The sequence below is a fragment of the Zootoca vivipara genome, chromosome 6 (genome assembly GCF_963506605.1).
Source record: "Zootoca vivipara chromosome 6, rZooViv1.1, whole genome shotgun sequence".
In the NCBI taxonomy this organism is placed as follows: Eukaryota; Metazoa; Chordata; class Lepidosauria; order Squamata; family Lacertidae; genus Zootoca; species Zootoca vivipara.
In genome coordinates this window covers 92,947,665-92,971,014 of record NC_083281.1, presented here as the reverse complement: position 1 = coordinate 92,971,014, position 23,350 = coordinate 92,947,665, and the positions used below count along the sequence as shown (strand labels likewise).

Here is a 23,350-nt window from a genome sequence, read left to right as displayed (position 1 = left end):
ACCCAGGCAGCCAATCCAGCTTCCCCTCGCAGCCGCACCACGGGCGCTTGGTATCCCAGCATCTGCCACTGGAATGGAATGCAGCTGCAGCACCAAGAGAAGCAGCAGAAACCCATGACACAAAACAGGCCAGCATGGAAGAAGGAAGAGAAGCTGCAGGGAATCCTTGGCATCTCCTAGCAGGCGGGGAGGGGGGGGGAGGAGGCTGTTGCTCTCCCAGGTTCATAGCCTGAGCTCCAAAAGCAGTAAAACCACACTTCCGGGGACTGGCCCAGGGAAGCAGCTGCCACTGGGCGATGCCTCCCAAGCCTCTCACACTAGAGAGCACTTTTCAGAAGGTTTGTGCTTTCCAGGAACCCCGTGCCACGCCACAAGCTGGCCAAAGAACTACTGTTCTCTGCTGTGAAACCGCACTGCAGTGCAAAGGATTCTGGGGCACAGGTGGCATGTGCCTGGGGTGGGGGGAGCGCCTCAATTTACGCATGTGTGTGCATATGTACACACACACACACACACACACACACAAAATATGTACTTGTACACCAAACAGTTTTTGTGTCCAGAGTACAGAGACCACTGAGAAAGACAGAGGTCCGAACATGTTTGGGTTCTGTGATACTTTGTGAGTTATATCTTTTTAGAAAAACAGCCATGAATATTTCTAATGCAGAAAGACTGGAAATCTAAATATAAGCAACTCTATGATTTTTTGTTACTTTTTATTAGATGCTAGTGATTTTATGTTTTTTTTGCGATTGTATTTTTTGTAAGTTTTTCAATTTGTTTTAATGCTGTATTTTTAAACTGTTGTAACCCACCCTGGGATGTTACAGGGAAGGCTGGGTAATAAATAATGGTAATAATAGCAATCATCACCATCATCTGCTCCCATTGTTTATATTTTGTCAGTATGCTGTGTTTGTGCTCTTTTGCTTTGAATATAGGCAGATATACATTGTCCTTTTTTAATTTAATTGAGTAATTTCGTTGTTCCCGCAAGGGGACAATGACAATAAAGATATCTTATCTTAATTGTCATTTGATTCCATAAAGTTTTTTCATGTACAAATTTATGTTAGGTTTGCAACTATTTTTAAACCAAACCTGCATTTGATTACCTATTTCTGAATTCTTATTACTTTTTTTTACAATGTATTTGTCTTCTGCTGGTCCTCCTGCCGTGCCTGCCAATGTGGTTAATGGAACGGAGGTTTTTAACCAGAAGTTGGAAAGCCACCTGTAGAGATTCCTTAGTTGTGATGCCTGCATTTCAGGGGGTTGAACCAGATGGCCCTTTGGGTCCCCTTCCAACTCTACAGTTCTGTGATGCTGACCCATCACCAAAGGCGAAGTAAGATTCAACTGCTGATCAGATTCTGTAGGGGGAATGAGAGGGTACCATCTTGCCCTTTGTCTCAGGAAGCAAAATTACTTGGGCAGTGCTGTGCTGGCTGGGGCTGGTGGAAATTAGAGTCTAAAACAGGCACCCCCAAACTGCGGCCCTCCAGATGTTTTGGCCTACAACTCCCATGATCCCTAGCTAACAGGACCAGTGGTCGGGGAAGATGGGAACTGTAGTACAAAACATCTGGAGATGCCTGGTCTAAAACATCTGGAGGACACCAGGTTGAGGAAGGCTGATCTAGATGCACACAGAATTCATGTGGGGTGTTTGCCAGGCCAGCTAGGCCTCACCCAACACACACTCACATTGCATGGGAAGAGATTTAAGAAGCTGCCACGGGAATAGGCTTCATCTCCTGGAGCTCCCAAGCCTAGGAGCCCCTCTTGCCAACGGTTCTCACTTGCTTTCACAGCCATAGTTTGTAAGCTTTGCAAATATTGATAAAATAAATGGCTTCTTCCCATAGTGCATGGCTAAACTATGGGACTTACTTTTTATTCAATTCCTACTCAGCGTGCTTTAAAACAACTTCTGCTGCAAATTCCAGAGCAACTCCAGTTCATTCTCCATACTGCAGATAGGAAGGGCCTCTGGTGGGAAAGTGGCTTAATGACAGCCCTGCAGTGCGGTTCACACTGAATAGGAAAAAGAGGAACTTTTCATTTTGCTAGATTCAGGGAGGTAGCCATGTTGCTCTGACGCAGTCAAAATATATATAAAAATAAAATAAAGATAAAATATTTATTTATTTATAAATATAAATAAATAAATATATATTTTTAAAATATATTTTCTTTTTGCTGTTATCTTTTGGGGTATTGGGGGTGAGGTTACACACTCTTGCGCTGGAGCCAACTAATAAAATAATAAAAATATTGAAATTCTCCATTGATTTTTCTTCTTCTTCAGGTAGCACTCACTTCTGTACCTGGGAGTCTTGTAGATGGCTTTTCAATGTGAACCAGGGCACGGCCTATGCAGACAAGGAGATGGGTCTTCTCTGTCTGCTTCTTATCTTTGTGTCTCTTCCTCCCTTCCCATCTTCTCCATTCTATTCCCCCTCCCAGCCAGCAGTCAGTTCCCCAGTTTCCCCTCCGCTCCCAGTAAGCATTCCATGCCAGAGAGTTGTAAATGATGCTTCTCACCCACTGATCTGTTCTCAGTTTACAGACTGGAAGAAGCACCTGCAATCAAGTGACAAGGCGGGGTGACGAAACACAACCTGCAGGGTAGGGATAGGGAACCTGTGGCCTTTGGGATGTTGCTGGACTACAGCTCCCATCATCCCTGGCTATTGGGCAAATGCTGACTGGGGTGGATGAGAGTTTAGTCATGGAACATCTGGAACATACATTGGCTACACCTGCTTGAGAAAGAGAGAAGCGACATCACACTTATGTTCTTTTTATAGGTGTATTTATTATTTAAAATATTTTAAACCTGCCCTTCATTGCAATGTGATACGAGGACAGGGTACAGGTACCAGAGTCATTTTTCCAACAGTAAACCCATTTTTAAATCTCTACATCGAACTAACCCTGTCTAGGCCTATAAGTTGCTGGTCTAGGCCTTAAAGCATTACTTAAGGGGTTGTCCAACTTGAGTTAGATGATTCAGTGCATATCGGCACTTGCTGGAACTGAAAGTTCATAGCACAAATCAAGTGCAGATCCATCCTTTGGCAAACCATGCCAAGAATGGAACCAAGAGGCTGTTTATGGAATCCCTTCCTTTGGATTCTCTTTTCCTATAACTCTCTCCCTGAAACGGAAGCCTGGAAGAACTTGTGATTTATTTATCTTTTGAAGAATTCCTGACAACAAAAAACACAATCTTCCTGCATATGCTCATTTCCTTCCAACGTAAACATCATTTTGTTGTTGCTCAAAAGAAGTTGAGCTGTTGGCACAGCACTTGGGGAATCCACCAAAGCCTTCCATCGGTGTTTATGAGCTTTGGAGAAAATTCTATGTTTGCAGCTTGAAAGGGAGGAAACAGATGAATCTATGCGCTCAGCATATCGCAAACAGATTTTTATACCGTAGGTTATTAATTTGCTTGATTTTTTGATTAAGGTTCAGCAGAGTAAAGCCTGAAGAGGATCAGTGAGCAGCCGAATACTACTTGAATTAAGTTTAGTGATATCTCCTAACTTCCTCTCTCCTCCCTAATTTAATAACTGCATGAGATCAGAAAGAATGTGAAGCTCTTGTGGTGTTACAGGGAGAGCCTTGGAAATTGCTGCGTAGAGGGGGTATTATTAGTCATCATAAATTAACGTAGAGGACAGCTAATGGCTGCAAAAGGCATGAAGGCATTTGCTTTATCGAAGGTCCAGTACCATCACTTCCTGCCCCAGGATAGTCACGTGACTGCAGGTCTGAAAGGGAAAAAGGAAAGAAAATGAAGGCCACAGCAGTCAAGAGCAGGTGGGGTGACTAAATTCAACACAATGTACAGGCAGAAAGTGATACTAATTGTACATGGTGCATGGCAGTCTTAGAGTATTCCAAGTACCTCAACGTCACCGGCAGATTTCCCCTTCAGTGAGAGGTTTAGGAACAATGTGCTCCCCACCCAGCTGATCTGGGTTCCCATTACACACCCAACTCCCAGCTGCCTCTGCCTCAGGGCTCCATCCCAGATTCCCTGAATAGGAATGGGAGCAAGGGCTAGCCCTGGGAGAGTAAAGCACTTCAGAAGCTCTCATTTGTTGCAAGAGTTTGTGCTGAGAATATCTTCTGCAGTCAAAAGCTCCAGCACCCCCTGGAATTTCTTTTTCCTGGCTGCAATCCTAACCTTTGAGTAAAGGTAAAGGGACCCCTGACTGTTAGGTCCAGTCGCAGACGACTCTGGGGTTGTGGCGCTCATCTGCCATTATTGGCTGAGGGAGCCGGCATACAGCTTCTGGGTCATGTGGCCAGCATGACTAAGCAGCTTCTGGCGAACCAGAGCAGCACACGGAAACGCCGTTTACCTTCCCGTTGGAGTGGTATCTATTTACCTACTTGAACTTTGACGTGCTTTCGAGCTGCTAGGTTGGCAGGAGCTGGGACCAAGCAATGGGAGCTCACCCCATCACGGGGATTCGAACTGCCGACCTTCTGACCGGCAAGTCCTAGGCTCTGTGATTTAGACCACAGTGCCACCCGCATCAAAACTTTGAGTAAGCCCCCTTAAATTCAACAGGACTAACTCCTAAACAGGCATCAGGACTCCACTATAAATTCTGTTATTTTTAAGCTGGAGAGAAAGCCACACCGTCCTGCTTCACTGGCAGTTTTCAGCACTACACAGAGAAAGAATCTCAAATAGTGGGGAGAGAAAGAGGAGACATTCTCTGATCCTAGCAGGCATCAAAACAGAAATTGGATAAAGGCTTTCCTGTCAGCATGCCATTGCAGTACAGGTAGGATTTGGGGGAATCAGCAGGAACCAGGCCAATGCACTTTGGATATACTTACTGTAAAGAGTGGGGGATCTTTGCTATGTGGATGGAACCCTTTTTGCCTACAGGAAGAGATCTCTTCCATGCCATGGTCTGTCAATTTAAAGAACCCAGTCCTAGAAAGATTGTAAATAAAATCACTTGTAGGCCTCAAAACTGATAGCAGGTTTTAGGTAGACAAGTTTTTTGTAACATATTTATTTAAAGCTCAAATCATTAGCACTTCTGGGTTTCCTACATGTTTTTTGTACACTGCTTTAAGGGTGGTTTTTTGTTTGTTTTTTAAACAATCAAGTGAGGTATAAATTTAATAAACTAAACCGAACTGAACTACACTAAAATAAATAGTATACATAGAATATTTTCGGTATCTGTGGTCTCTTCCAGTGGATGGGATGAACCAGACATGCCTTTTATATGTATGAATGTGTTTTTAGGGTTATCTCCATTCTGATTTTAATTTTTGTACTATTGAGTTACGTTTTGTAAAAGAAGAAGTGACTAATAAGTGCATATAACACCACAAACACCCCCACCCCCACCACCAGACAGTCATCAGAAAGTCATGAAAAGAACATAGCATAAGAAGAGCCCTAAAGGTAAAGGGACCCCTGACCATTAGGTCCAGTCGTGACCGACTCTGGGGTTGCGCGCTCATCTCGCATTATTGGCCGAGGGAGCCGGCGTACAGCTTCCAGGTCATGTGGCCAGCATGACAAAGCTGCTTCTGAGAGAACCAGAGCAGCACATGGAAACGCTGTTTACCTTCCCGCTGTAGCGGTTCCTATTTATCTACTTGCATTTTGACGTGCTTTCAAACTGCTAGGTTGGCAGGAGCTGGGACCGAGCAACGGGAGCTCACCCCGTCACAGGGATTCGAACCGCCGACCTTCTGATCAGCAAGCCCTAGGCTCAGTGGTTTAACCACAGCGCCACCTGGGTCCCAATAAGAGCCCTACTAATTCATAAAAATTGGAAGGCAAATCACATAGATACAGGAAAACGGGAGAGAGATCTGCAGATGGAAATCCCAGAAGAAGTTTGGAAATTCTTATCTGATAGCTAAGTATTTAAGAGAAAATTGTGATGAAATGGCTGCATAACAGCATTGGTTGTCACGGAGGAGTAAATGGGCAGGAGGGTTAGGCAATGGGAGGCGCTGGTTTGGCAAAGACAGTAAAGGAGATTTCATCTCTGTCTGGTGAAGAATGTTGGAAGGTGAGAAGATACTGAAGGATGGTATTGTCATAAATATGAGATACATGAGGACACCAGATCTCAGTGATCACGGGCAGGAGGAGGAGCCCAAGAGCAGCATTCCCCCCATCTGTGATTCCCAGGAGCGGTACTCAAAGACCTGGTGCCTCTTTTGATTTCTATGTTACTATGACTAGCAGTCAATGAGTCTTATTTAATTATTTAGAAAGAAATCCTAGAACCGCTTATTATTAACACAATCTCCAAGGTGGGGTGAGGAACGTATGTTCTGGATGGAAGCACAAGGATGCAAATTCATCTGTTAAATGTGCATAACCCCCTTAGTAGAATCTAGCTCCTCCTTGCACCCTTAATTCCCCCCCCCCCCCGGCAAATTGTCCCAATTTTCCACAATCTTTTAAACTCTATTGAAGTCCAGCCTGGGTTATCTACATTTCTTATGGTTATTATCAGAGCTATTTTTCTAGAAAAAGAGGTGCCAGAGCTCTCCATTAACTTCTCCCTTGTTCTCTTAGAATAGCAATGGCACCCACCTGAGAGGGGCCGGAGCTAAGTTCCTGTGAGTTCTGGCTGAAAAAAAGGCCTGGTTAATATTATTTTAAAATTCCCTTCTACATTCCTCCTAGGCCTCACCTGCCCTCTCTTCTTGGCCTAAGCACCAAACCTGTGTTAGAATTCGGTGCCGAATGGAATGAACATACGGTAGCACATGTATTTAGTCTGCAATACAAATAAATTGAACACTTACTCCTGGTATTTTGGTGAACAAACAATAGCTATAGACTCCGGCAGCATCATCTGATAGGAGCAGTGCGTATGTAGATCTACACTGGAAAGGAAAGCTGTTTGGGTAGGATGTGTCTAAATAAGGAGGGAAAAATTAAAATCAAGCTCCTGCTTCTCTAAGGAAACATCAATACGACCCTTCATAGCTCTTTATCAGAGTGATCCCCTTCCCCACCCCCTCCCCAGCAATCTAAGGCCAGACTGGGAGAAGCAGAGAATAAGCAGGTCCAGGGCTGACCCACTGCTGACCCCAAATATTTGGATGCTCGATAAGTAAATTGAAATGTCGTCCTGCACCAAGACTAGGACACAGAGCTCAATCTGCAAAGAAGTTTTCCTACGTAAGCTCCACTGAAATGAATGGGAGCTGACTAAGAGCATAGTCAAGGATGGTAGCCCTGGGATCAGACAGATTCAGCGGATGGGTGCGAGGGTGTGGTCAGGGCCAACCAAAGACATTTTGCTGCCTGAGGCCGCAAATAATTGTCCCCACTATGTCAAGATATTTTGGAACTGGAGGCAGAAAATCCCACAAGAACCCCCCACCCACCCACACAGAGCAATTCAACAACAACAGTTTGCTGCCCTTTCATGACACTCCAAATTAGCTGCCTGAAGCAGCTGCCTCACTCTGCCCAGTGCTACAGCTGGCCCTGGGTGTGATAAGCACCAAAGAAAATCCACTTGGTAATTCCACCCCCCTCCCCACCATACACAGGCATACAAGTATAGTCACAATTCACTGAGAAGTTCTACTGCACAAGAGGAGCACACTAGGGTTTTGCACCCCCCAGCAGCAGGTTGCTTTGGGACCTTCCACAAATCTCTGAATTTGTCTTCTGCTCTACAGCGGGCAGCAGCCAATCGCTTTGCGGGGAAAGCACAAGAACCTGGCAAAGACTCAGCCCGTAACAAGTACACCCACAGACAGGCTTTTGCACCTGGAAGGCCTTGAGCAAAGGCTTACATGGATCCATCCCAGAGTGATAAGGCTGTACTGATCCTGGATCAGGAAGAGCTCCTCCTCGTTCTCAGTGTTGCAATAGTCAGGGCCCCCGTGCTGCTTGGGGATGATGACATGGGTTATTGTGAATTCGTTCTTCATCTGCAAGACAAAAAAGAAGGGCAAGGGGGCAAGGAAGAGGAATTAGCAACAGCCAACAGTGCTTCCATTCAAACACCACACAGCCCCTGTGACATAAACATAATGGCTTACGAATGGAATGGCTCAACAACACACTTCCAGCTTCAGAGACATGAGAGACCTGGACAGCTTGGATGTTTTAGGGAATTTCAGCTTTCCCTCCTCCTCCTCCTCCTCCTCCTCCTCCTCCTCCTCCTCCTCCTCCTCCTCCTCCTCCTCCTCCTCCTCCTCCAATTACTGCTCACTTCCTGGTCTGATTTTTCAATGCCCTCTTGCCGATCCTACCAGCCTCACCTGCACTGCAATGGACAGAATTAGATGACCCTTGGGGTTCCTTCCAACGCCACAGTTCTATGAACTAGGCTGTACCTCCCCTTCTGATAAAAATGCCACGCTCCTCTTGCTGTGTAAGGATTTCCCTCCAATTCCCTGCCTCCTCTATCACCCATATTTTTATTCCCTTTCTCTTAGCAGGGATCTAGGTAGGAGGGAGCCCATGGCACAGCCCCCACAGGTATGCCCCTCACCCGCCAACACTCCAGTAGGGACTGAGGCAGTGGGCAGCAGACATACTCTGGAGGAGTGCCCATTCAAATTCCCCGCAGTGCTTCCAAGATAGTGGTGTTCCATGGTAAATTAAAATGGCAGCTCTCAGACACATCTCCCACCCCTGGGACATTAACTTCCCATGCTCTAGTTACAGGTGGGTAGCCATGTTGGTCTGGCATAGTCAAAACAAAATAAAAAAAATTCCTTCCAGTAGCACCTTAGAGACCAACTAAGTTTGTCATTGGTGTGAGCTTTCGTGTACATGCACAATTCTTCAGAATACTTCCCATGCTCTGTTTGGGGCACTGTGCAGCACCTGGATGCAGCTGCTGATGCAAAAATGCATCTGAAGGGTAGCTCAAGGCAGGCACCACTTGTGGGCCCTGCTGGGGCTGCAGAAACTGACTGAGATGTGGCTAACTGATCGACACCAGCATTTATACACGGCGTTCCCATAACATGAGCAACCCACGATCAATGATATAACATGTCATGGAATAGAATCATGGAATTGGAAGTGACTACAAGGGCCATCCGATCCAACCCCTTGTAATCCAGCTAAAGAATCACTAACAGATGGACACCCAACCCCTGTTTAAAAAACCTCCTATGAAGGAGAGTAGACAAATCAAATAGATAAAATAAAATTTAGAAATATCCGGTATAAAAAGACAGCAACATGTCATACCATAATCAGAGAACATTGAAACATTTTTAGATAGATTAAAAGGGCAAAATCTGCCTAGATTGATTAATCTCCCACCTAGAGAAGTTTAAGGGAGGCTGAAGGTAAAGAAAAATGGGTAAAATTGGCTTTCTGGCTATAGTGTAAAAATATAAAAGTCAAGCTGAGAAAAAAAAACACCCTCAAGTGTTGGATGTTGCAAATATATTTAAGAGCTTCATTTTAAAAAATTGAAAGAAGTGGTCCTAATGCATTACAAACTAAAGCAAAGGTTGCAGTACATCATTTTTTTTAAAAAGATTCATTTATCATTTTACCAAAACACATTGAAGCCACCATAACCTTCGAAGGTGTGAAACTATAAGCTGTACAATCCAATATCCAGGGCAGCATCAGTCTAGGGTGGTATTATAGGCTCCTGCCACTGGTGAAATATTTGAACATCACCACCACTGCCTCTGGGCTGTCTTTTACCTCTTAGCCCTGCTGCCCACTCAGTCTTGCTGCTTCTCCACCACTCCTGCTGACAGCACACACCATCTCTTGTCTCTAACTCAGGGGTCGGCACACTAAGGCCCATGGACCGGATCAGGCCCACATAGTTCGTAAATCCGGCCTGCGCTACGAAGCCAGAACCCACCACGAAGCTGAGACTCCCAGTGATGGCGAGAGGAGGAAGAGGCCAAGCGGCGGCGGCTCTGCCAATCAGACGCCACGCCTCAGTTTACCTCAGCGGCGTTTGATTGGCAGAGACATCCCCACGCCATGCTGAGGTAAACCAGGCGTGGCATCTGATTGGCAGAGCCGCCGCCACTCGGCCTCTTCCTCCCGTCCAAAGGAAGGCAAGGCAGCGCCCACCGCCAGCTCCGGCTCCTCCCGCCTTGCCACCTCTGGAAGTCCGCTTTCCCTTCCCCGCCAGCTTCCACCTGTGCCGCCAGGAGATGCTGCGTCTCAGCGCATAGCCACACCCTGCCCTGCCGTTGGATGCACGTACACCAAGAGCCCTAAAGACACGCTTACTTGCAAGTAAGCCACAATCGTTTCAAGGCCGCTTGTTCAGCGCCTGAAGAACTGCTCAAGCCCACTGAGATGAAATGCGCTACGGATCACGCCCCTGGGAAGGTAAGCGCAGTGGCTGGCCCCCCCTCGCCTCTTCTTCCAGCCCCCAGCCCCATGCTGCTTCTCCAGCCCGCCACAAGATCTGAGGGACAGTGGACCAACCAGCAGCTAAAAAAAATTGCCGACCCCTGCTCTAACTCTTATACAAGGTCTCCTCCAAAAGACGCCCCTCAACAAAGCTGACTTATTGCAACTTGTATCTTCTCAGGGTGAGTTTTTGCAAGAAAGAGTGTTCATGAACGTTCCATGACTTCACATCAGCACAACCAGTTTTACATATGTGCAACAGCTTTGATATATGCACCCATGTTCTTTAAGTGATGCAAAGCAAGTTAATATTAATAATCTCCAAGTAATATAAAATTTCCAAGTAATCAAATCAGCAATTTGAGAGTCTTGAAACAGGGGACTACCAAATATTGACATTGTGATTATCCCAGACATCACCTTACCAGCTTCCCACAAAGGATTCCACATGTCTCTACACCCCTTGCAGTGTTTGCATCCGCCAACTGGAGGAATTTATGACAGAGTTCTCTGGGGACAGTCACATGGCGAAGTCCTTCCATAGTAGTATCTGCAGAGAGGAGAGGAGAGGAGATTTTGATGTGCCATTTCACAGGCGTATATCAGGCCTGGTTCTAGGCTAAGCTTTTACCCTGAACTGCTAGTTCACTATGAGTGTGTGTGTGTGAGGGAGGGAGGAAGGGAAGCATTCAAACGTATGAGTCAATGCCTGCAGTCTGAACTGAATGGTCCAGACACAGATTTACTACATGATCTGTTGTTTGGAAGAATAGGCCGCAGGAAGATTGTTTTGAGACCAGCATTTTTTAAAAGGGCCAGTGGTTATTTCAAACAGAATTAAGAGGTAGCCCAAAGTTACTGCTGGTAAGTGGATGCACATCTGGAAATAAAAAGCTCAGGTGTGCTGCATAAGGTCCAAAAGCCCTTTCCAATATGTGTGTCACCCCTTACATTCCACAGGGAGGGACCGACTAACAGAACGCATGACCATCGTTCCACTGCAAAAATGTCTCAATGTTGCAGGATTCTCTTTATTTTAGGACTGCCTTCTGAAAGAACAGGTAATATTTTCAGTGAGCAGGTGGAGGAAAATTTAGGGGCGGTGAGGATGAAAGGTGGGCTAATATTCAAGGATTAAGTTAGAACCCCGGTTTCTCCAATCAACCACTGAAACCCACAAACTTGTTGGGTCCTTGGAGAACAGCTGTCTTGTCACATCCTGCCCCTGCAACTGGCCACTCAGTTGCGCTGGGTTCCACCCAACAGTGGGAGGAGCGCCCGTTGCGCCCCTTCAAAGGCCCGATGGGGCCTAGTCACAGCTCTGGGAGAGCCCAACAGAGCCCATCATGCTGCGGAATAGAGGGGGGCGGCCCCCTCAGTGAAAATTGGGGGGGGGCTGGCTCCCACAGGTGCATGCACACCTATGGTCACTCAAGAGCATGAGGGCAGGGCAGGAAATAAGACAGGCTTGTGAGGTGGCTCAGCTTCAGATGGCAAAATAGTAGCAGAGGGATCTGTGTCTTCTGCAGAGAACATACCAGATCCTAGAATCAGAATTGTAGAGTTGGAAGGAACCCAAAGGGTCATCTAGTCCAGTGTTTCCCAACCTTGTGCCTCCAGATGTTTTGAGACTACAATTCCCATCATCCCTAGCTAGCAAGACCAGTGGTCAGGAATGATGGGAATTGTAGTCCGAAAACAGCTGGAGGCACAAGGTTGGGAAACACTCATCTAGTCAACACTCTACAATACAGAAATCTGGGTCGTCACAAGCAGGGTTTTAAGTGGTACAAAAGTGGTGTAATTTAGTTTTAGAACATTCTCACATTGTAGGTGAGGGGTTTGTTCATGTTTTGATGTGGAAGGGAAGAAGATCTGTCACCCAATAGCCAAACAAGGTGGGTCAAGGCATACTCACTGGTTTCTGGGATTCCCAAAGCTCCAGGTTTCAGAGACCTGTCCACAGTGGGGGGTTTGGGCAGCCCTCCTCCTCCACTGGGGCTCAAGGGCTTGAGCACGCCAGGTACCAAGGGGCAATCCGAGGTGTTGGGGGTTGGCTTCCCAAACTGCTGCTCGATTTTCAGGCGCTCCTTCTCCAGTTCCTGGCGCCGGATCATTTGCTCGAATGCACTGAATTGCTCCTGCTCGGCCTGCTGCTGCTTCATCCTGGCTACCCTCTGCCTCTCCTCCTCCAGCTGCTGCTGCAGAGCCAGGCTGCGGGCAAACTCTTCCTCCTGCTTCTTCTGCATCAGGAACATCAGACAAGGGAACCAGGTGAGAAAAGTTGCAACACCGGCAGCCCATTGCAGTCCTTGGGTCTCACAGGCAAAAGCAGATTTAAAAAGAAATCTGGCTGCTGCATTCTGGACCAGCTGAAGTTTATGGACAATTCTTCAAAGGCCACCCCATGGAAAAGCACATCACTATAATCCAGGTGTAATTAAGGCATGCGTCACCAGGGCCAAACCAGCATTTTCTGGGCACAGGCACATCTGGTGTACCAACCTAAACTGGGGAAAGGCATTCCTTGCTCAAGGCTGGATTCAGGAGAACGCTCAGGCTATAATCTGAGATTTCATGGGGTGTGTTACTCCCATTGACAACAGGCTAAACTTCTATAAGCAAGACTATCTCATTTATGCTAACTTCAAATTTGTTCCCCCCCATCCAGTCCATTATTGACCTCAAGACACCAGAGTGGAACCTCCATAGCTACTCTGGATGAAGATGGAAGTATTAGAGATTTCCCCCCCTCAATACCAGTTGCTGGAATAGGGAGAGAGACCAAGGGTAGCTGGGGTCAGGGGCGTAGCAAGGGGTGTGTGATGGGGGCGGGGTGCCCCAGGTTCCACTCTCCCCGCGAGCGAGCAGCTGCCCAGTAAAAGCCTCGCTTGGCGGCTGACTGCTCGCTCACTTGCTCAGAGCGCGCTTTGCTTCTTCCTGCTGGGGCGGACGTGCTCTGGCCCGCCCCTCACCCTGGAACAAGCAAAGCGCGCACCAAGCCGGTGAGCAAGCAAGCTGCAGGCTCTAGTGCTGGGATCCTCCGCTCACGGCTCCGCGAGCGGAGGATCCTGGGCAGCAGCATCCCTATATGGCACTCAGGCGGTTAGCCAGCGGCTCCGCTGTGTAGCACACATGTGCGGAGCCGCTGTGTATGGTGGATGTGTCATGCACGTATGATGCACGTGTCTTGCACGGGGACACCACACATGCGTGCTGCGTGGCGATGCCCCGCCCCCAGGTGCACGCCCATGGTGCCGTCCTAGGTGCCGGAATGCCTTTGTCCACCCCTGGCTGGGGTACAGTGCTGGGATAGCATGTCAGCTTCATTGTTTGACCAGGACCAAACACAAACAGACCCCAAACAATCATCATTCCCTGCAAGCTGTGGTCTTCAGAGGCACAATTTGGAGCTCATGCATTTCTCCTCCTGTTACTCACTTTTTGTACATTGTACGCTGCATATTCTTTGTTGTATCTTTCTAAAAGCTCCTTTTTCAGCTCTTCAGCTCTAGGAAATGCAATTTCTTTTAGTTTCTGGGTGGAGAGAAAGTAAGGATGAAAATCAAGTTATTTAGAACTCAAACTGAAGCTGCTATCAGTAGCAGTGTGACAATATGAACCATTATTAGAGGGGCCTGGGACAGTCTGCCAAGATGTTTCCCTAGGCAAGCCCCACTAAAATAAATCAGAGCTGTGCAAGAGCACAGCAAGGAGAGGGAATCAGCACAGAAACTTACAAGGAAGGGTGACACACTTCTTAACGCTAGCGCTCTCTCTCTCTCTCTCTCTCTCTCTCTCTCTCTCTCTCTCTCGGGTGCCTGCACGCCTGCATTTTGCAACATAATTCATTGCAAAATAGTTTCTATATATGCTTGTGATAGACTAACAGCTTCTTCCTCACTGCCAGTACCTGGGAAGTGCAGCAGCGTTTCTCTAGGAAAATCTTACAACAGATGTTCCCCATTACGACCAGTGTGGCCACTCACTTTTACTGTGTCTCTCTTCTCAGGAATGATAGCAGTTTTGTAATCGCGATGCTTCGGGAGCTTCTCTATGAAGAGCCTGGGAATAGAGAGGACAAAGCAAGTGAGAACAGGCAGCTGAGATGTAGGAAGGAGAACCATGATCAAACTTGGGATGTTACAGCATTTCTAGGCCCAATACAATAATCCTAGTTACAGGTAGGTTGGTCTGCTGTAGTCGAAACAAAATAAAAAAATTCCTTCCAGTAACACCTTGGAGACCAACTAAGTTTGTCATTAGTATGAGCTTTCGTGTGCATGCACACTTCTTCAGATACACTGAAACAGAAGTCACCAGACCCTTATATATAGTGAGAGGGTGGGGAGGGGTATTACTCAGAAGGGTGGTGGGAATGGGTGATTGGCTGATAGGTGTGGTCTTAAGGTGCTACTGGAATGATTTTTTTTATTCTGTTACAATAATCCTGTGTGGCTAAGATCAGGCCTACATACCCTGATCACGGGGGGACTCTAGATCAGAATTTCAGTTTACATTTTCTACAGCAGAATTCCAAGACACAATCCTGCTCTCCACCACAAACTAAAGACATCCCTTTTCCAGCAGAGGCACTCCATAGGAAACTGCATCACAAACAGACTCAAAATATAACATCTAGAGCTTTGGGTCACAGGATCTTGCTCCCCAAGAGAAATTTGGCTCTCTGCATACAAAACAGTCCCTGGGCAAAAGCTGAGCTTTCTGTCACTTCCTTCTTCTAATGGAAATGGTCACCAGTCAGGTACTGGAGCAGACTATAATTTGCAAATCTGGATAGTCTGTTCCTCCACACAAGCAAAGACCATGGGGATTATTTGTTCAAGGGAAAAACTGGCCTGCCAAGTAGCATCAAAGCAAAGCTCAAGCCTACTTCAGGCACAAGTTTGCATAAATGGAAATGGTTCAAGCTCCTGCAGATAATGGACAATTCAGTTTTCAGCTGCAATCTTATTTTAGCAACTTAAATGTACTTTCATTCTGATGCTGATTTAGGCCAGGATTGGTCAACCAGGAGTTCAGTCTCCAAACAACTTTATCCAACCCCTCCAAATTCTAAAGAAAACACAGTAAACAAAAATGTTTCTAGGTTTACCTCAGTTTTATTGTCTTGCTACTGCATTTGCCTTCTGGAGAGGACCCTTTGGGAAGCACATTTGCCTCTCAGTACCTCCCCATTACAGTACAACCTCCCATCATCTAAGCAAATTTGCTCTGCACCTATGAAGCACTTGGCCATGGCTGTGCCAACTTCATTCAAAAGTCTGAGCATCCCTGGTGGGATCAGGTTGATTACTGAGCAACCCTCCAAAAATGGATAATTTAGGCTAAGCTATGCTTAGTCCTTCAAGACGAGTTCCCTCACAGTAAGGACAGCCCGGTACGAGGCCTGACAAAACAGAAACACCATTTATACTGCAATCCACACAGTTTCCTCACTGTTCCTGCATTTGTTACTGCAATGGCAGAATCACAGTTTGAGGATTTGTTTAGTTAAAGGAGGCTTACGTGGCTGCCAAGAGGGAGCAGAGCTGGAAGGGATCCACCAAGTTTTACACTTAGCAGGTCCCTTGGCCAGTTTCTCTTCCCAGAAATGCCCATAAAAGAGGAAGCATGGAAGGTTAAGCAAGGCTGAAGGTGATGCTAATCAGGAAAAAATGTACTGAATGTAATGGGGCTGGAGCAGGAAAATTGTGCACAGAAGATGCCTGGGTAATGGTGGCAGCCACAGCAATTGGAAAGGAGAGAAGGCTGCGCATACCAGCCCCCTACTCCCATTTTTGGAACTACCAAGAATTTAACATTCGCTTAGAGAAGTTTTGAAACAAACTGTGAAGATGATTTTCAGCATATTAAAGGATTTCAACAGCACCTGAAACCCTAAAGCTGCAGCCCTATGAACACTTACTTGGAAGTAAGCCCTAACAAACTTGGTGGGACTTACTTCTGAGTAAACGCCCAGAGGCCACAAACTAGCCCACAGCACTAAAGGGGGTGGGGTGGGGTGGAGGAGCTCAATGCAATATACTGGACTCTGGAGGAAGGCAGCCAAACACATCCAAGACAAGAAAGAAAGGGCATTTTGCTTGGGAACTGAATGAATGTAAAGGTTGTGAAAGCGTGTAACTGCATGGGAGGTTCCTGCGATATGCATGACATCACCACCTATGAAGAGTGCCAATATCCCTTCTTGGCTACAAGGAAGGCTGCTCTTGTGGAATCCGGATCCTGAGGGAGGATTTTGAGGTACTACTAAAAAACTGGCTGAACTGTAAAGCAACTTTTAATGTTACTGGAAAAACCCCAACAGCACAGCTCACTAGAAATTTGATATTGTCTCCTAGGAGTATGAAGATTCCCACTCCTCCACCCTGCTTTGACTCCCAGATCTCTCAAAGCAAACTTAGAAGATATGTGGCATCTTAACAATAAAAAACAGGCCTTTGATTGGGTAACCTTAAACTGCAACTCTAAGCCAGCTAGCAGCTTTTCATTCAAACACTGAAGGGGAAATGTGAACCTCACGGCTCAATAATCAGTGAATGCCAGCAAGTGAAAATGAAGGTCCTCTTTCCCAGGGGAGGAATGGAGGAGGATTCTCTTGGCCTAGTAAGAAATAAGCTGAATTGAACGAGGAACTGAAGCTACATGTCAATATATGTGGCCATGCAGACAGCTGTTTGAGGCCAGTTACAGACAGCTAACTTCATTGGCTAACAGTCTGTTTCTGAGCACAATTCAAAGCGTTGGTTATGGCTTGTGCCCAGGCTATCTGAAAGATTGTCTCTCCCTAAGATTCTTGAGTGAGCACCTTCTCTCGGTCCCATCAACTTAAGGAGGTTGGTTGGTGAGACAGCCCAAGAGACAGCCTTTCCTGTGGCTGCATCCAATTTGTGGAATTCCCTCCCAGGAGAGATTAGATTGGTTCCCTCTTTGCTATCCATCCACCAGCAGGCTAAGACCTTCCTATTCAGACAGGCCTTTAAAAACTTAAGGTGCAGACAATTACAGTCAGGGCAAGTTGCACTTTAATTGCCAGTTCTAAATGTGCTCTGGTGGTGGTGGTGGTGATAGTTTGTTATTTATATGTCCCCGGCCACTCAGGGCAGCTTCCAACAAATTAAAACATAATACGACATCAAACCTTAAAAACTTCCCTGAACAAGGCTGCCTTCAGATGTCTTCTAAAAGTCAGATGGTTGTTTATTTCCTTGGCATCTGAAAGGAGGGTGTTTCACAGGGCAGGAGCAAGTACTGAGAAGGCCCTTTGTCTGGTTCCCTGTAATCTCAGTTCTCTCAGTGAGAGTTTTTTAATTACTGTTTTCAATTTGTTTGTTTCTATAACATTGGTATTTTATAATGTTGTTTTCAAATGTTGCAAGCTCCCTTGAATCCCAGTTTGGGAGAAAGGAGGGATATAAATTAATAAATTAAACACACAAACATGGCAGATCCTTTTATACTCAACAATCCAGGCAAGTTAGTTTTTGTTAGTTTGGCAGTCAGTGCTACAGCGTAGAGCAGGCATTCCCAAACTCGGCCCTCCAGATGTTTTGGGACTACAATTCCCATCATCCCTGACCAATGGTCCTGTTAGCTAGGGATGATGGGAGTTGTAGCCCCAAAACATCTGGAGGGCCAAGTTTGAGGATGCCTGGCATAGAGACCTCCCTTGAGCCTGCTTGCTGATAATTACAAAAACTACTTTTCTGGGTTAAAAGAAACTCATTTGACTTTTCATCCTCTTATAATAGAATCAATAAGGTCCCTCTCCCCACCCACAGAAGTAATTTTTACAGCATTCACACAGCCCCAACCCCCCACAGCTGTTGTATTAATGACTATTGGGAGTGATGAGCAAAACATGGTGCTTTTCATGCCCAATACATTACAACAGTGACATGTTCGTTTATCTTCCCCATCCCCACTGTGCTTGTACCATATTTTATTTTGTTTATAAAAATATTTCTATATTGCTATGTCATAAAAGAAACTGCAAAGTGGTTTACAGCAATAAAATATAACAGGCATGTCCAACAGGTAGATCGCAATCTGCCAGTAGATCAGGGGGTTCCTGTTAGATATCCCCCCTCCCCCCGTGATCTCCTTACAAAGAAGAAGAAAAAAGCAACAAACAAACAAACTTTGGCTTGCTAAAAAAGAGCTCCACAACTTTGGCTTACTAAAAGAAGCTCCACAACTTTGCCTTTCCTAGAAAGCTCCACAACTTTGGCTTCCTAAAAAATGTTCAACAACTTTGGGTAGATCACTGCCAGTCTTTTTACGACAATGGGTAGATCACTGCTAGTTTTTTACTACTGTGAGTAGATCACAGTTTATTGGGAGTTGGACATCCCTGAAATAGAAAATAGAAAATTGTACAATAAAAGTATATTAAAGAGTTTAAAACAGACACCAATCAGTGATTGTGGAAGGCTGTATTCTTAATTGCCTGCATAGGCCAGGCAGAACAGCAAGGTTTTCAACAGGCATTTAAAAGTTGGCACAGAAGGTGCCTGCTTAATCTATATTGGCAGTGTGTTCTACGGGACTGTGCTGATGACACTAAAGGCATGGTTTCTTGCTGTTGCCAAATGAGCACCACCAATGAGACTTCTACACATGACTCAGTAATATAAAGGTTGGGCTGGGATATAAGAGTTCAGGCGATTCCTGAGGTACTCAGGACCTAAATTGTCCTGGGCTTTGTAAATGAATAAAAGGACCTTGAACTGGCTCAGTGGCAGATGGGCAACCAGAGCAGAATGTTTAACAAAGGTGTCCCATGTTTTTGGTCCAATGCCCCCACCAGCAGTCTGGCCACTGCATTCTGCACCAGCTGGAGCTTCCAAACCAAACCCAAGGACAGCTCCAGTAGAGTACATTACAGTAATCTAGTCTTCAGGTTACAAATATATGGACTACGTTGGTCAGGCAATTCTTGTCCAATGTCCAATGGTTGCAGCTGGAGAACTAGACAAAGCTGGTAAAGGACACTTGGGCCTACTCAGAGTAGACCACTGAAATGAATGAACCTAAGTTAGTCATGTATTTCATTTTCAGTTGGTTTACTCCAAGTAGGACTAACATTTGATACATCCCATAGGCCAGCCTGTTGATCCAGCTAGCTCAGTATTGTCAACACTGACTGGTGGCATCTATCCAGGCTTTCAGACAGGCAACATTCCCACCACTACCTCTGGGTATAGGGTGGTATATAAATTCAATTAATAGCAATAACAATAGAAATAAAAATAATACCTTAAGAACCCAGGGGTTGAACCTGGGACCTTCTGCATGCAAAGCAGATGTTCTACCTATGAGCACTGAATGCACATCCATTACCAGGCTGGACACTTACCTCATCTTTGAATCAAGATTTACAGAACTATCCACAAAGATTAAAAAGCAGTCGAGGGTTGATTTGACAGGTTGCTTAGATAAACCCTTAGGCTCAGGGTTGGGATGAGACAAAGTCATCTTCTTCTTGCTGATTAAAAACTTAGGTGAGGGAAGAAGCCAGTACTGGCACACCTGAGTCACAATAGGTAACTGAGCAAGAATCTAAGCTCCATCTGGCCCAGCTGGTTTACAATACAATGGTACTTAAAAGGATTATCAGAACAGAGATTCTTCTGTTTTTACTGAGCAATGCAAATTTCTTACGTGATGTACTTGTTGTACAATATAAAGGCACGTTCAATGTTGCCTTCTTCAGAATAGATAGTTGCCATCCGGATGATCTCGAGTCCAGAACGATAGTACCTCCGAGGTGGGACATCTTCATTCACCTCCACACTGCTGCCCATTTGGATAAGACCCCTGACCCGGTCCTCTGGGGGCAGGCTGACATCTGTGTGGTCAGGCATAGGGGGTCAGTCTCTAGAGAGAATTGATATGACCGGCACTGAGATCATTTGTATCCAGATAAACCCTCTAACAGAAATCTCTGGAAGATATATGGGGACATGGACTGTCATATAAACTTAAGCTCTAATACTTGTGTAACTGCAGAATGCTGGTGAAAACACATCTTATAACTATAATCCACTAAGCTTTAAGGTCAGTGCCTCAGGTATTAATTATAAAAAGCATATCAACAAGCATTTCCACTGCCAGTTGTGTCTTCAGAAGCAGGAACTGGATACAAGAAGTTGTTTAAGAGACCAAATTATAAGGAAATGCTAAATTAACATTAGTAGGAAACCTCCCTTTCGCTACTAGAACACACACACCCCATCATATTGCTGCAGCTCAGGAAATGGCTTTTATACGGGCTAAATTATATTTTAATATATTGGGGATTTTTTGTACTTTTAATGTTTTATTATAATAATGTACTTTTTGTTCACTGCCTTGGATAGAAAGGCAGCCTTTAAGTATAGTTCCACCTGGTGTAGTCAGCTTGATGCAGACACAAAAACAGATGATGCTACCCTTCATTTTTTAATACTAGAATAGGAGCTGTGACTTCCAACCAGCCTCCCTTTTTCAGCTGCTGATAATAAGCAACCTTTCCAAATAGCTTTGCCTCAGGTAATGTGTGCATGTGGGCTTTTTATACTAAACTGTGACACTCAACTTGTGCTGTACCTCTCATTCACTGGATGAGCATGCTATACACACTACTCTTGGTGCCTCTGCTACAGAGATTACACAATTATCTTTCTAAAGTCTTTTTGCACTGAAGTCCAGACTGATCCTCCAACTGAAGGCACCTGAGATATTTTGGACTACAATTCCCATCAGTCCCAACCAGCATAGCTATGCTTCCATCAGGCCCAGAATCAAGCCCTACCACTGCTAGCAAGACAACAGGCAAGCCTTGGGCAACTACTCACTGCCCCTTGTTCCAATGCCAGGAAATCACACACGGATCTCCTACCACAATCCTGAACATGATGCTGGGCTACAGTTAAGTTAACCTATGGCATTCGCTCCAACAGGAGATAGTGATGGCCACCAACTTGGATGGATTTATAACAGAATCAGACAAATTCATGGTGAAGGTAGTGACCACTGACTACCTACTAGCCATGATGGAGGCTATGCTCTTCCCCCACATACCAGTTGTTGGAAACCGGACGAGGAGAGAGGTCCTGTTGCGCTCATGTACTGCTTGCATGTTCTTGGCAGGTATCTAGTTGGGCACTTTGAAAAAAGGATGCAGGACTAGATGGGCCATTGGCCTGATCCAGCAGGCTGCTCCGTGGTGAGCCTGTGAGAGAGTAACTGGCCAAGGAGCTTCAAAGCCAAGTGAGGATTTGAACCTGGCCTGGTCCAACTATCTCATCACTGCACCACTCTGGCTCTCTCACTGCTGGAATCTTATAAGATCCTTATAGAGAGAGCAGAAAACACATGATTATTGTCATGATATCTGCAGAGCTGGAGAAAAATCATTTCTGGTGAGCAGAGGGTGTGCTGATGTGGCTCCTTTGAATGACAGCACTGCAATTAGGACAACAGCTTGGAGCAAGGCTAGTCAACATGATGCCTTCCAGGTGCTGCTGGATTCCCAACTCCCTGCAGCCCGCATGGCCAATGATCAAGGGTGATGGTCCAGCAGTGGTGCCCTGTGTGCTGCCAAAATTCTGCGCCCACCCCCACCTCTCGTCTTTCATTCTCCATCACTGTTGCGGCATCTGCTGCAGGTGCCCTTGAGGCTCCACGCCCAGTGCTACTGAGCAACTTGAGCTCCTCTAAATCCACCTCTGGACGTCTGATGGGCACTGAAGGACCGTGAGAAAAAGGTCCTGGACTAGGCGGTTCCTTGGTCTGGTCCGGCTGCAAGGCTTGCCTTGTCCTCTTACTGCTCCCCTCACCCTAACCATAGGCTGCCACCACTGGGTGGTAGGTGGTGGGCGTCCACTCCTGGAGGGTTTCATTACGCATTTTGCTGTTATGAACTGCCTTGGGATCTTCGAGGGAATGGCGGCATACAAATTTAGCAAGCAAATAAGCAACAACAACAGTCCTGCCTCCCTCCCCGGCAGCTGAGCCCGGAGCCTTCGTGAGCCGGTCAGAGAGGCGGGCTGCTGCGTCGACGCCTCCCGCCCCCAGGACTGTGAGAGAAGCGGCGAAGAGTTCGGGGCGGGTGGGGTAGGAAGGCTCGAGGGGCAGCAGCAAAGCAGGAGCCACGGCTCGCGGGGCTCCTAGGCCGCCTTCGAAGCCTCGGACTCACCTGGGGTTGGGGGCGCGGGCCGGCTGTCCTGGCTGGGCTGCACAGACCTGCCAGCGACGGTCGGCGGCAGATACGGAACAGGAGCCACTTCCGGGAGGCTACTTCCGGCTTCTCTAGCCCGGCCCTCCTGCCACAGAGATGCCGCATTGTATTTCTAGAGAGATACAGTATATATTTAGGCGAAGGGTCGCTACTAGTGTCGATAGGCGCTTCCCCTTCCCCATATGCACACATGCCCGTGCGGAGGTGAAAGTGGCTCATAGAAATAGGGGTGGTTTTTTTGTTGCTCGGGGGATTGCAAATTTTTAAATTCATTCCAGTAACACCTTAATACCAATTGCAATCGTTAACAGTCAACAGGTTTACCACACCTATCAGACAATCACTCATTCCCACCACCCTTCTGAGTAACACCCCTCCCCACCCTCTCACTATATATAAGGGTCTGGTGACTTCTGTTTCAGTGTATCAGAAGAAGTGTGCATGCACACGAAAGCTCATACCTATGACAAACTTAGTTGGTCTCTAAGGTGCTACTGGAAGGAATTTTTAAATTTTGTTTTGATATTATAGTGTTTACAATTCCACCTCCTACCGGTAATGCTGTTGTGAATATGTGGAGCAACACCCTCCCATCAGATGTCAAGGAAATAAACAACTACAGTAGCTGACTTTTAGAAAACATCTGAAGGCAGCCCTGTTTAGGGAAGTTTTTAATGTTTGATGTCTTGTCATGTTTCAAATATTCTATTGTGAGCTGCCCA

At 46.2% G+C, this 23,350-nt stretch overlaps 1 protein-coding gene across 1 annotated transcript; it reads right to left on the bottom strand.

Moving 5' to 3' along the window:
- Positions 1 to 2,226: 2,226 nt before the first annotated feature.
- On the bottom strand, positions 2,227 to 22,716 carry STAMBP (STAM binding protein). The gene is made up of 10 exons (XM_035120357.2): positions 22,587 to 22,716; positions 20,069 to 20,284; positions 14,371 to 14,446; positions 13,823 to 13,918; positions 12,300 to 12,624; positions 10,807 to 10,931; positions 7,825 to 7,962; positions 6,820 to 6,932; positions 4,870 to 4,969; positions 2,227 to 3,785 (listed from the first exon to the last, which is right to left on the bottom strand). The coding sequence occupies exons 2-10, from the start codon at positions 20,269 to 20,271 to the stop codon at positions 3,729 to 3,731; spliced, it is 1,233 nt and encodes a 410-aa protein (XP_034976248.2). The 5' UTR covers positions 20,272 to 20,284; positions 22,587 to 22,716; the 3' UTR covers positions 2,227 to 3,728.
- Between the last annotated feature and the right edge of the window lie 634 nt (positions 22,717 to 23,350).